The following is a 14,667-nucleotide window of genomic DNA, read 5'->3' on the forward strand; positions in this document are numbered from 1 at the left end:
CTCCCCTCAGCAGTGTACTTCCTCGAGCTGCCTGTTCTGCTCCCCGCTCTGTCTCTGGTGAATCCTCTCACCCTCCGCATCTCTGGCCTGTACCCCAGTTCTGTACGAATGAATAAATAAATAAATCTTTAAAAAAAAAATGTTGATGTTTTAAATGTTTAGAATGTGCTTCAGAATGGTCCAGGTAGCAGGGTCAGGGTACTTCATGATTAAGAATTGCTGTTTGGTAAAATTCAGAGTGAATAGATGAGAGTTATATGTGAATAAATTAAAGAAAATATTACAGTTAACTATAACTTTGTTACTTAAGTCTTAGGAATATTATATCTTGATTCTAAAATTGCTGTTAAATTTCTATTCACTTTGCTTTATGTTTTAATTTAACAATTGATTATTGCAAAGATTGACATTTCTACTTTTGTTTCATTCACAGGGAGACGTCTCCACACACATTTCAGTTAGACTTATTCTTTAATAATGTAAGCAAACCAAGTGCCCCTGTTTTCGATAGGTTGGGAAGGTATGTACTTATTAGACAATTTTTCCAGAAGCTCATGACTTAGTGAGCAAACCTTTTTATTCTTCTCCTAGAAGAACAGGGTATATCTGGAGGTAGACCCAAGAACTTAGGGCTTAATTTTATCAGTTGTTAATACTAAGATGTTGAGTTTCTGTACACAGTAAAATTTTATATATGTGCAATAGTAGCCATCTTCTGTGTGCTTTTTATTGGTCTATGTATTATTATTTAAAAAAATAATATAATAGTTTATTTTTACATCATTTTTGCCTTTTTCCATCTCAGTTGTAATCCCTGTGGGCTTCCATTACCATACTACCCATGTGCTATCACCGTAGTCCAGTGCTCACCCCCGCCATTTTTTATCCTAATTCCCACTCCACCCCTGTAAAATGTCTCTGGTATATAGTTGTTAATTATTATTATTTTTTAACCCCTGGTCCTTCATGCTCCTGCTATGAGTGTGTTTTTTTTTTTTCTGTCTTATTTCACTAAGCATGATCCTTTCCAGCTCCATCCATGTTGCTGCAAAAGACATGAGTTTATCTTTTTTGATTACCAAGTAATATTCCATTGTGTATATGTACCATATCTTTTTAATCCAGTCATCTGCTTTTGGGCATTTGGGTTGATTCCATGTCTTTCCTATTGTAAATAAAGCATCAATAAACATGGGGATGCAGGTGTCTTTTTGAATCAGTGTTTTTGTGTCTTTTGAGTAGATACCTAGGAGTGGGATTGCTAGGTTGTATGGAAGCTCCATTTTTAGCAGTTTGAGAAACCTCCAGTTTTCCATACTGGTTGTACTAGTTTGTATTCCACTAGCAGTGCAGGAGAGTTCCTTTTTCTCCACTTAGTATTTATTTAATACTTTATTTTTAAATATTTCTTTTGTTTATTGTGCATACAAGATCTGGGGTGTAGGCCAGATGTGTAGGGGATGGTGAGAAGATTCACCTGAGAGAGAGTAAGATTTACCAGTAGAGAGCAGAACAGGTAGATGTACTGAAATACATTGCTAAGGGGAGCAGCAGGTGAGACAGGTGAGGGCTGCTGTGCCATGTTGGTTACCTCGCTGGCTGGGGATCAAACTCAGGCCTTAGTGGTAATAATAGTGCTGAGACTTAACCCCAAGGCCACCAGGGGTGCCCTTAGTGTATGTATTGCTTATATACATCACATGATTTGATAATAACCTAATTTGAGAAAGAGAGCTTTTGATTAAAAAAAAAAGTTTAAGTATATTGAGAACTAAAATTTTGACTTTTATATCACACTATTGCTTAAAAATTCCACAGCCACATTTTATAAAATGAGAATTTTGCTCATTATCTATTGGACAATTAATTTCTTTTGGATTATTTAATATATTTTAGGTGTTATTAAGCTGATTTTGTTATCTACAAAATGACCATTAAGTGGGTTTGCTTAGAATTCATTTATAAAACAAAATTTAAAGGCAGTCTAAAAATGGAAAATCTTCTATCCCTGTTACGAATTAATAGTTCTATACAGTTTGTCTTACTGATCCTTTGCTCATTTATTATTAGTTATACTGATGATATAATTTTTTTTTAAAAATGAAAGGAGCCTAGATAATTTGCAGCAGCTAAACTTAATAATTACAGAATACTTTTATTATGTCATTACCTAATTAATAAAAAAGATTCTTTAATGGCCTTGGCATATATTTTTGGAAGACTATAATGGTTCCTTATTTTGGCTATAATTATGATTACTTAGGGGCTTTAAAAATATATATATTTGTTATATATTACATATATCTAATCAATTAAATTAGAATCTAGAGAATTTGTTTTATGCTTGGTAACATTTGGGTAGGGACAGTTAATTAAACTCATTTTTTTTGTTGATCAGAACAAAAGTACAGAATTTGATTTGATTAAGCTGTATTAACTCAGATAAGGTCTTTTGATCTGTCATATTCAATGTTTGAACCTTTTTATTCCTGCTCTTTTGGCAGCCTTGAATATGATGAGAATACATCCATCATTTTTAGACCCAACTCAAAGGTAATTGTGGAAGTCAGTTTTTAAGTTGTTACTACTCTTTGTTTTCACCTCTATTAAGCATTTTTGGTACAAGGAAACAAATCCAATGATGCAGAATATCAGTGTTACAGTGTTTCAGGATCATCATTCTTGTCTTATTTCTCTGGTATCACGAAGCTATTTTAAGATGGAGCAAAGACATTGTAATGTTATTCACTACATATAGAACTCTTTACTCATTATTTTACATGGGAATCAGGATCTGTGCTCTCCCTTTTTTTTCATTTTCCTGGGGAGGTTTGGAAGAATACACAGGTAAATTATTATTAGACATCACTGTACCTTTGTTAAAAGTTTTTTATTTTTTAAATTTTTTAAAGATTTATTTGCATACCAAAATTGGGGTACAAGCCAGAGCTGTGGGTGGTAGTGAAAGGATTCACTAGAGACAGAGTAGGGAGCAGAATAAGCAGATCTGCTGAAATACACTGCTGTGGGGAGCATGGGTGAGACAGGTCTGTTACACCATGTAGGTCAGCTCCCTGGCCTGGGATCCAGCTTGAACTGCAGTGGCTGCTGATAGCTTTGTTCTGCTTTGATTTAACCCCTTGTGCCACCCAGGAGGCCCTATTAAATGTTTTTTTAAAAAAAATTTCAAGTTTCTTTTTGTATTAGAAGTATGCCTTTTTTCTTGATATACCAAATGCCATTCTAGAATGTCTAATAAGTGGTCCGACTCATGAAAGGTCTGAAATGCAAAAATTGTGATTTGAATGGGATTTCTAAGCCTTCTGTTTTTTTTGAGGGGGGTAATGGGGTGGAAAGGTGACAAATATTTAATACTCCTCATCCTGTTTAGATTAAAAATTACCACACTTGTTTTATCTTCCTTGCAACAGTACTTCCGTTAAGAGTCTTACCATATCAACCCAAGAGGATGGTTTTTGTGTGTGTGACTTCCAGTTTCCCTTCCCTAGAGTTGCTAGAGTAATCCTTTCTCATTGTGCCTTTTGAAGGAACCCTATTACTATACAGTGGAAGTAGAACCAGAAGTCTAAGGACTTTCGTTTCTACTCCAGGTTCTTCTGTGAATACTCAAGCTTTAGCATAGTTTTGTGAAGATACAGTGATTAATGTAGATAAATTTTGGAAAAAAAGCTTTTATAAGGAAATATTGAAGATTAATGTCATTGATAAAGACTTTACTCTTTTTAGAAGACATTTCTTTGCAAAAACAATTTTTTTTATGCCTTTGGTTACCCTTATATTTCAGGTAGAATGTAGGTATATAACATACCTGAATATATGAGTTAGGTATTCCAGAATAATGTACATTCTTATGGACGTTATAATTCTTGAGACTGGTCACAGTTTGTACTTTTTGTACCTCTATGACCCCTGTAACAACTGGGGTTTAGTTTATTAATTGGCAGTAGTTTCCACTTGATTTCATTTCTGTTCTCTCAGTTATGCTTTATAATAGGGTTATAGGGGTGATATAAAGTATAGGAGTGGGTAGTATTGAGACAGGTTAGGTATAGTAACTCTGAAAGTCCATAGGAACACTGCCTTTGAGTGAATTTACACCAATAATGACTTTTGCATTTTTAGCCTATTTTTAAATACCTTACATGACCACAAATGATTTAAGTTTACTCCTGGAATATTAAAACATTTATTTGAAAGATTTTCACCCTTCCCCCTCCCCCCCAACAAATAGGTGAATACTGATGGTTTGGTATTAAGAGGCTGGTATAATTGTCTGACACTGGCAATATATGGATCAGTGGATAGAGTGATAAGTCATGACAGAGAGTCTCCACCACCTCCTCCTCCACCTCCACCACCTCCACAGCCACAGCCAAATTTGAAAAGGAATCCAAAACATGGTAAGGATTTTAAATTTGCCTTTGTCAGTTACACTTAACATTTATTATAGTGGGAAAGTAGCTCTTCTACCTTCTAAGCCTTAAGATCTACCAGTTTCTTGGTTCTTTCCTATAGAGTTTCTTTCATTTTTCTTCACCCCTGTGGCTCTCCTAATGTGTTGATGAAGATGAAGTGCTTACATTTTGTTTTCTCCTGCTGCTTCCTAGAATGCTTTTTTGATTGACCTGAGGGTATAAATTTAAAATACATAAATGATAATTATTCCAGTGGTTATCTGTGGTTTATTATCAAAATTAACTTTTGAAAAAGTAAAGAATAGGAAGGGAGTTTGGTTTATACTTAGAATACTCATGTTAATGGTATTTGTTTGAGATCCTTTAGCAGGTAAGTGGAGATAAAAAAATACTTAAGTAAAAGTAAGTGACTGTTCTTTTTATCAGGATTCATGTGTTCTAGGGTCTCTTCTGACCGTGGTATTTCTTGCTGAAAGCTATTGAAATACGGGCTTTCAGGAATACATCTTGTAATTATAATTGAGGTCACTAGGGAAATTGTTTTAAAGATTTAATAATTTATTTATGCATGTAAGAACTGGGGTACAGACCAGAGGTGTGGGGGTCGGAGGATTCATCAGAGACAGAATGGGGAGCAGAATAGGCAGATTAACTGAAACACACTGCTGAGGGGAGCAACTGGCAGGTCAGGAGAGGTCTCCCATACCATGTGGGTCACCTTCCTGCTGGGGATGAAATTTGTGCTTCAGTGGCTGTGATAGCTTCATAGTGCTGTGAAGCTTGCACCACCAGGGAGGGCCACTAGGGAAATTTTTTTGTTTCAAATTTTATTGATTTAACATTCATTTATATAACTATAATTTTGGGAGTAAGCTTCATACCTGAACATGTGCACATGCTTTACTCTCTGACCAGAACTCCAGTGCCAGTGCACTTGATCATGTTATCTCCCTTACTCCTTTTTCTTTTCTCCCATCCCTCAGATAACCACTATATTTTTCATAGTCTAAGAGTTATTTTTGTTGTTGTGTTTTGCCAGTTTGTTTTCTTTGGTTATCTGTAGTTCCTAAATGAGTAAAACTATCCAGAAATTGTCTTTCAGTTTCTGACTCAATTTCACTTACTGTAATCTCTTCATTTACTGTAATCTGTCCACTCATTTTGTCCCAAAACATACTGTTCATCTACTTAAACAGCTGAGCAGTACTCAATACATTGAGTACTACCAACATAATTTCTTTATCCAGTCATCTTTCAGTGGACATTTCCATGTCTTGCATATTACAAATAATATTGCTGTAAACATAGGCATCCATAAATCTTCTCATTTTAGTGTTTTCATACTCTCTTAGTAAATAGTACATTACGGTATTTCCATCTTTAGTTTTTTTTTTTTTTAAGATTTATTTATTTGTGCTTATAGAACTGGGGTACAGGCAGGAGGTGTGGGGGTGAGAGGATTCACCAGAGACAGAGCCGGGAGCAGAATAGGCAGATGGACTGAAATACATTGCTGAGGGAGCAGCAGGTGGGTCAGGAGAGGTCTGCCTCACCATGTGGGTAGCTTCTTGGCGGGGATTAGAACTTGTGCTGCAGTGGTTTCACAGAGCTTCATAGTGCTGCACTTTAACCTGTGGCGCCACCAGGGAGAGCCCCCCATCTTTAGTTTTTTGTGGAATCTCTACACCATTTTCCATAAATACTCATCAATTTACCAACAGTATATGAGGGTTCCTTTCCCCCCACCTCCTTGCTAACATTTGTTGTTTCTAGTCTTTTTGAATAGATATATAATGAGAAGTTTTGGGCACAACTAAAATGACCTTTGTTTCTCTGAATCCTCATACAATGGTGTGGTGTGAACTCTTTGACTCTGATGGCTAAACTCTGTATTTTTGTCTCTAGTGTCTTACTACTAATACTAAACATGTTTAATCTTTCACCTTTTTAATTTTCTTTTCATTTTTCTGTGCTCATTTGTCTTTTTGAAGACTCTTGAGCTCCTTGTGGGAATATGTTTTACTTACATTTTTGTCTCTACTTTCTTTTAGTGCCTGTGTATTTAGTGGCTAATCAAAATTTTTGTTACATTTAGTGACTTGTATTAAATTGACAGTTATGCTCATATATATATGTATGTTTTTAGCTTTTTATTTCTAAATAATTGTAGAGTTATAGGAGATTTTATAAAATGTGCAGAGAAGTTCTGTGACCTTTTTCTGAGCTTCTCAGTTAATAACATCTTTACAACCTGTAGACCAGAGTTAAAACAGGAACGCTTGCAGTGGTTTCAGCTATAGATCTTGTTTAGATTTTATCAGTTTTACATGTACTTGTGTGTAGCTCTCTATAATTTTATGTCATGGATATCCTTGCATTAACTACCACCATGACCATGATACTTTATTGTGCCATCTCCAGATTTCTGGTTTTACTCCTATAGGACCACGTCCATTCTAATGTTCACCTTCTCTATAATTATATCATTTCATGAATGTTATATAGATGGAATCATGCAATAGTATCTTTTTAAAATTGGTTTCTTCCTTTGATTCAGTTTCTTTGAGGCTCATTCACTTTGTCGCATCAGTACTTTTTTAAATTGCTGAGTATTATTATATAGTGTAATGATTTATATAACCACTAAACCGTTGAAGGACATAATAAGTAGTTCCTAATTTTTTACTATGGCAAGTAAAGCTGTTATGAGCATTTACATACATCTTCTGTCAGGAAAATAAAGCTTTATTTTTCTCAAGTAATGCACAATATATTTATGTTATATTTTGGTGTGTGGGAAGTTTAGAACTTTTAACTTTCTCAGTATAAATTAATTAGCAAAATTTGTTGGTATAGATGTCAGGAAGGAAAAGTTTATTAATAAAATTATGAATCAAATAATAAGCATTTTTGTTATGTATTCATTTTTCTGTGCTTTGATAGTTTGAATTTTCTTTTTTTGTCTCTAATAAACTCTAGCTGATGGGGAGAAAGAAGATCAATTTAATGGAAGCCCTCCAAGACCTCAGCCAAGGGGACCAAGAACTCCTCCAGGACCCCCGCCACCTGATGATGATGAAGATGATCCCATGCCTTTGCCAGGTGAAATAAATTAATGCAAGTTCTTCCTCCATCCTTCACTAGTACCAGTAGTGTTTTTGATTTAAAAAAACCCAAAAAACTAGATGTAGCTAGTCAAATCTTGATGACTACCCTTTGCCCTTTTTTTCTTTGTGTTTGTGTAATTTTTTCTGCTTTAAAAAAATCAGTTAATTTACTTGAAGCTCTAGTAATACTTTTTTTTTTTTTTTAAAGATTTATTTATTTGTGCATACAGAACTGGGGTACAGGCCAGAGGCTCAGGGGCGGTGAGAGGCTTCACCAGAGACAGAGTGGGGAGCAGAACAGGCAGATCGACGAAGTCCACTGCTGCTGAGGGGAGCAGAGGGCGGGTCAGGAGAGGTCTGCCACGCCATGTGGTCACCTCCGGGGAAGGCGGGAATCGAACTCATGTGGAAGCGGCTTTAGATTCTCAGTGCTGTGCTTTAACCCGCTGCGCCACCAGGGAGGGCCTCTAGTAATACTCTTAAGAACTAAGTGTTGTGTACTTGTTAAACAAAGAAACAAAATAAGTAACTGAATTAAATAAAGCAAAAATTTTTAGACTATGAGAGCTTATAGTCCTTAGAGTATAAGGAGATCAGGTGAGTAAATCAGGTAAGGAGAATCAATTTACTGCAAAATATGCAATTAGACTTTCAGTGGTGAACGTAATATAGTATTATATGTAAACATATATAATGATGTGTTCCTGAAACCTTTATGATGTTATAAATTAATATTATCTCTATTAAAAATTGAAAAAAAGTGTTAATATGCTATACTTATATGTGCAGAAGAGCAGTATATATGGGTAGATAGAAGTCTGTATAATTACAAAATAAATAAAAAGAATTAGTTTATGATAATACAGCATAAAGTAATACACAGCATAAATAAAATAAAAGATAAAATAATGTATAAAGTTGTATAATGTCTACATTTTTAAAGATTTATCTTTATTCATAGAAGAACTGGGGTGTAGAACAGAAGTGCTGGGGGCGAGAGGATTCATGAGAGACAGAGGTAATGGGAGCAAAATAGGTGGCTTGTCTGAAATATACTAAGGGGAGCAGCAGATGAGACAGGGGAGGTCTGCTGTGCCTTGTAGGTTAGCTCCCTGGCTGGGTATCAACTTAATGCTGTAATGGCTGAATAAAGCTTGATAGGTGCTGAGACTTTAACAAACCCTGTACCACTAGGGAGACCCTGTAATGTATACTCAGTGTTTTTTAAAAACAAGTGATTATGTACTTTTTTTTAGGGTATTGAAGATCAAAATTTTCCAAAATGTCATTGAAGTAGGTACGGTATCTAATTCTGCTGCTTCATATTATTTAAACCATTTAAATAATCTGTGTCTAAAATCTCAATTTTTCAGTGTCTGGTGATAAGGAAGAGGATGCTCCTCATAGAGAAGATTACTTTGAGCCCATTTCTCCTGATCGGAATTCTGTTCCTCAGGAAGGTCAGTATTCTGATGAAGGAGAGGTAGAAGAAGAACAGCAGGAAGAAGGAGAAGATGATGAAGATGATGTAGATGTAGAGGAAGAAGAAGATGAGGATGATGATGATCGACAAACAGTAGACAGTATCCCTGAGGAAGAAGAGGAAGAAGAAGAAGAAGAAGGTGAAGATGATGAAGAAGGTGAAGGTGGGTTATGTTAGGACTTTTTGATTTTAAGTTCTAGGAATTCATTTGATGTATTTTGAGCAGTGAAAGAAATTAAAAGAAAGATAAATAACTTTGAAGAAATTATTTATGTTGGTCAGAACATAGCTTAGTAAGAGTAGAGCTGGAATTCCATCTTTTTTTGCTATATATTCTTATTTAACTTTTCTTTTGTCTTCAAATTATCTCTCTGTTCAGTTCACAGGTATAATCTCTTTTAAAGCAGTCATTCTAAACTACCTAGCTGCATGTCAGCTAGCTCTATATCAAATTTTCTAGGGGAGAGATTGTAGGGTTTGCTACTGATACCAGTTGCTTCTTGATAACATCAGTTTTGGCCAGGGAAATTGGATCATGCAGCAAATACATGATGATTGGGCATTTGGTGGACGGTTTTCAGTATAAGAAGTGTGTTGTAATCCGAGTGGAAGTCCTAAACATGTCTGCCACATCCATACTTTAGTGTAATGCTTCATTATTTGTAGAAAAGCAGGGGGAAAAGTCCATAATTACACATGGATGTGTGGTAGTGGTGTGCAATACTTTAATTAGACTTTTTTTTTCTATGAAGCAAAGAGTGAGATCTATTCAGGCTAAATGACTATATGCCCAAGAAATGACATGTGATATTAAAGTATCTCTGCAAAATGACAGATAACTACCTTAATATTTTCTAAAATTGTGACTACTCTTCTGCATGCTTATATATAAGGGTCATCTCAGCATCACAGAGTGCTTTTTCAAAATATAAATGCTTTATTCAGTGATAATTATTTTAGTCTCCCCATTAGATTAGCATATAGTCCTTTTTTGAATTATGTCTGACCTGCAAATAGTACTCAGATTTCAGCCAACTGTTTTCTTTTTTCTTTAAAGATTTATTTATTTAGGCATAGAAGAATTAGGGTACAGGCCAGGGGTTGAAAGGATTCACCAGAGACAGCATGGGGAGCAGAACAGGCAGATTGATGAAGTACCTGCTGAGGGGGGCAGCAGGTGGGTCAGGAGAGGTCTGGACAGGGATAGAACTTGTGCTGCAGTGGCTACAATAGCTTCATAGAGCTGTGCTTTAATCTGTTGCACCACCAGCGGGGCCCCAACCTTTTTTCTTAATCTGAACATTTTATAGAGCAGATGAAAGAATGAGGCTGATAATATTTATTTATTTATTTTTATTGTATATACACATACACATTATTATTATTATTATTACTATTTTTTGCATAGAAGAATAGGCCAGTGTTATGGGTTGGGGTGTGTGTGTGTGTGAGAGAGAGAGAGAGAGAGGATTCACCAGACACAGGGTAGTGAGCACAGCAGGTGGATTTATTAAAATGCACTGCTAAGAAGAGCAGTGGGCAAGACAGGAGAGGTCTGCTGTGTCATAGGGGGGTTAGCTTCTTGTCTTAGGCATCAAACTTAGACCATAGAGATAATAACACTGAGACTGAATCCCTAGGCACCAGAGAGGCCCCTTATGTTTGATTTTTGTTAGATGATATCTGGCTTATTTCAGACCTTTCTAAGCTGTTACTGTTTTACAAATCAGCATATTGCCAGGAATAAATTGTTTTCAGCAAAAGAATGTCAGATGAGGGTTTGTTGTTGGAGGGAAGGATACTCTGAAAACATTCTCTAGGCTGCTATTACCATCTCTGTTTTGCAACAGCCAGGCAATATAGTGTTATATGCAAAACCAAAAAGTATTCTGTTGTTTGAAATAGAGGAAAAACAATGTGTATTTTACAAAAGCTGTATTTTCACAAAGTTGGGCATTTTAAATGTAGAAATTTTCCATAGAAATATAATGTAGTTGTAGGCAACTATATGACAGGTACAGTCAGAAAAGTGAAAATTCAGGAAAATGAAATTAATATAAAAGAATCTAGAATGTTTTGTGAAAATATTTGGTATAACATTGTAATTTGTAACTATGTATTATTCTTAGTTAATATTCTTTGCTCATAAATTTTTTCATCTAACTTACAAATACACTCTCAAGAAGTCAAGCTTGATTTATCTCCTGCAAGGTATTTTTGTTATCTGGAAGATTAGAAGTAAAATTTCTAATTTTATTCCTGTGAGGAAAAGATACTTGTAGCATGTTAATTGTAAAGTTAAATAGATATAATTGAAGAATTTGCTTATGAAGAGTTGCCATAATTATCTCATTGGAAAGTACAAAATGTTCGTAATTGTTAACAAAATACTGGAGAAATTAAGTTTGTTGAAATTGGTAATTTATATTATTTGCCATATTATTAAATGATTAGTTAACCAAATTTTTTTGTACTAAGTAACAACATAATGCAATTTTCAGGAGATGATGGTTATGAACAAATATCCAGTGATGAAGATGGAATAGCTGACTTGGAACGCGAAACATTCAAGTATCCAAATTTTGATGTTGAATACACTGCTGAAGACCTAGCTTCGGTTCCTCCTATGACATATGATCCATATGACAGAGAACTTGTACCACTGTTATACTTCAGCTGTCCATACAAGACTACTTTTGAAATTGAGCTTAGTAGAATGAAGGATCAAGGTCCAGATAAAGAAAACTCAGGGGCAATAGAAGCCTCACTGAAGTTAACTGAACTGCTAGATTTGTATCAGGAAGATAGAGGTGCAAAATGGGTAACAGCTTTAGAAGAAATTCCAAGTTTAATAATAAAAGGATTAAGTTATTTGCAATTGAAAAACACAAAACAGGACTCCCTTAGCCAGTTGGTAGACTGGACCATGCAAGCTTTAAATTTACAAGTTGCCCTTCGCCAACCCATTGCCTTAAATGTTCGACAGCTCAAAGCTGGAACCAAGTTAGTGTCCTCACTAGCAGAATGTGGGACTCAGGGAATCACGGGACTGTTACAAGCAGGAGTGATCAGTGGGTTATTTGAACTCCTGTTTGCTGATCATGTCTCATCTTCCCTTAAGTTAAATGCTTTTAAAGCTTTGGACAGTGTCATCAGCATGACAGAAGGTATGGAAGCCTTTTTAAGAGGTAGGCAGAGTGAAAAAAGTGGCTATCAAAAACTTTTGGAACTCATACTTTTAGATCAGACTGTGAGGGTTGTCACTGCTGGTTCAGCTATACTTCAGAAGTGCCATTTCTATGAAATCTTGTCAGAGATTAAAAGACTTGGTGACCATTTAGCAGAGAAGACTTCATCTGTTCCTAACCATAGTGAGCCTGATCATGACACAGATACTGGACTTGAGAGAACAAACCCAGAATATGAAAATGAGGTAGAGCCTTCAATGGATATAGATCTTTTGGAATCTTCAAATATAACTGAAGGAGAAATAGAAAAACTTACTAACCTCCTAGAAGAAGTTTTCCATTTAATGGAAACTGCACCTCATACAATGATCCAACCTCCTGTTAAGTCGTTCCCAACAATTGCACGTATTACTGGACCTCCAGAAAGGGATGATCCATACCCTGTTCTCTTTAGGTAAGACATTTTTGGTTTTGGGAGATATATTTTACAAATCATTGTAAAATACAGATTTTATGTGGTTTATTTATTTATTTTTTTTTATGTCACTGTAGATACTGCATTATCTGCGTAAGGATAGTTTCCTCTTGAAAATAGTAGTAAAACTAACAAGTATGTTACTGTGGGTGAACTGTATTTTGTTTGATAAAATAATATTACCATAGTAATAATCAATAATAATGCTTATACATGTTTGTGATCACAGCCATAATGAGATTAACAGTTTTGCAGCTCTGATTAGAGGTTTCTTTAAGGTTCAGTAACATCTAACTCTAGTTATCTATTGATAAAATTTTGCTACTATGAGGACTAGCACCATGGAATGGTATTTTAATTTTTGAGACTTTTTTTTTAACATTTTGCCTGTAAATAATTTTGTGACTAGTGGGAACAATGGCGTTTGTATGGTTCCCCTTTTGTGATTAATTTTTCCCTTAAAAAGGGTCATATAGTACATTAACAAAAAAGTGAAGTACTTGCCCTTTTTAAAGCATATACATATCCGTGGGAATGCAAACTAGTACAACCATTATGGAAAACTGTTTGGAGGTTCCTCAAACTGCTAAACATGGAGCTTCCCTACGACCCAGCAATCCCACTCCTAGGTATCTACCCAAAAGACACAAAAACACTGATTCAAAAAGATACCTGCACCCCCATGATTATTGCTGTTTTATTCACAATTGGAAAGACATGGAAATAGCCCAAATGCCAAAAAATGGATGACTGGATTAAAAAGATGTGGTACAGATATACAATAGAATATTACTCAGCAACCAAAAAAAAAGAAACACATGTCTTTTGCAGCAACATGAATGGAGCTGGAAAAGATCATGCTTAGTGAAATAAGCCAGAAGGAAAAGGAAAAATACCGGATGGTTTCTCTCATAGCAGGAACATAATGGAACAGGCAGAAAATAATGATAATGATGAACAGCTATATACCACAGACATTTTGTGGGGGTGGAGTGGGATGGGATCAAAAACAATGGGGGGAGGGAAATGCACTGGACTGAGGTGAGGGCACGTAGGTGATTTGGTGATTGGAAACCCAAGGGGATTGCAACTGAGATGGAAAAATGCAAAAAATATGTAAAAATAAATTTTTAAAAAAAACACACACCTATCCATTTCTGTGTTTTGCTGAAATGATCAGATCTTGTTTTAGTTTGAGAGTAAATACAAGTTTAGGGGTTTGATTTTGAACAGGTAAAAGGAAACCTTGTAAGTATACAAATACAAATATATTTATAGTGTGTAGATAGTAAAGGAGCCAGGGTCCTTCTCATTGGTCACTTCATTTTTATTTATTTATTCTTCAAAAGATTTATTTTTTTATGCATATAAGAACTGAGGTACAGGCCAGAAATATGAGGGGGTGAGACGATTCACCAGAGACAGAGTGGTGAGCAGAATGGACTAAAATACACTGCTGAGGGGAGCGGTGAGCAGGTCAGGAGAGGACTGCCCCACTGTATGGGTCACTTCCCTGGCTAGGGATCGAACTCTTTAACCCGTTGTGCTACCAGGGAGGGCTCTATTTGGTAATATTTTGATAAGTACTTAACAGGAGCTGTTGATTATCATTATCACATTTCCTACAAATGTGAAGGAATGAGTATTTTTAGATAGTTTATTTATGGTGTAAAAATTTATTTTTCTTAACTCAAAATGAGTAAACTTCCATTGTTTTATCTTGTAGTTTTGACAGATTTCCCCCATTTTATGCATATTTGATAAGTTTTTATGTGATTTGTTTATTATTATTTTTATATATACTTTATATATACTTTATATCACTGTTCATTTTTAAACAATGTTTGCTCTTTCTCCCACCACATGAGGTATAGTCGCCATAGAATTTTTTCCTGTAGTTCATCCGTGAATTATTACCACAGTCCCTTGTGCTCCTCCTTCCCCTCCTCTCTCCTTTGGGTCCCTCTTCCTTCTCCTC

At 35.4% G+C, this 14,667-nt stretch overlaps 1 protein-coding gene across 2 annotated transcripts in view; it reads left to right on the forward strand.

The window, feature by feature from the left end:
* KIAA1429 (KIAA1429 ortholog) overlaps positions 1-14,667 on the forward strand; it is a 51,591-nt gene that overhangs the window by 11,958 nt on the left and 24,966 nt on the right. For both annotated transcript variants that reach the window (XM_004679724.2, XM_012723050.1), the window contains exons 3-8: positions 434-520; positions 2,505-2,553; positions 4,253-4,421; positions 7,416-7,538; positions 8,917-9,189; positions 11,528-12,668. In XM_004679724.2, the coding sequence (XP_004679781.1) occupies positions 434-520; positions 2,505-2,553; positions 4,253-4,421; positions 7,416-7,538; positions 8,917-9,189; positions 11,528-12,668 (1,842 nt within the window). The remainder of the gene's footprint in view (positions 1-433; positions 521-2,504; positions 2,554-4,252; positions 4,422-7,415; positions 7,539-8,916; positions 9,190-11,527; positions 12,669-14,667) is intronic.

Source organism: Condylura cristata, unplaced genomic scaffold (assembly GCF_000260355.1).
Source record: "Condylura cristata isolate star-nosed mole 26May11 unplaced genomic scaffold, ConCri1.0 scaffold00009, whole genome shotgun sequence".
Taxonomy (NCBI): Eukaryota; Metazoa; Chordata; class Mammalia; order Eulipotyphla; family Talpidae; genus Condylura; species Condylura cristata.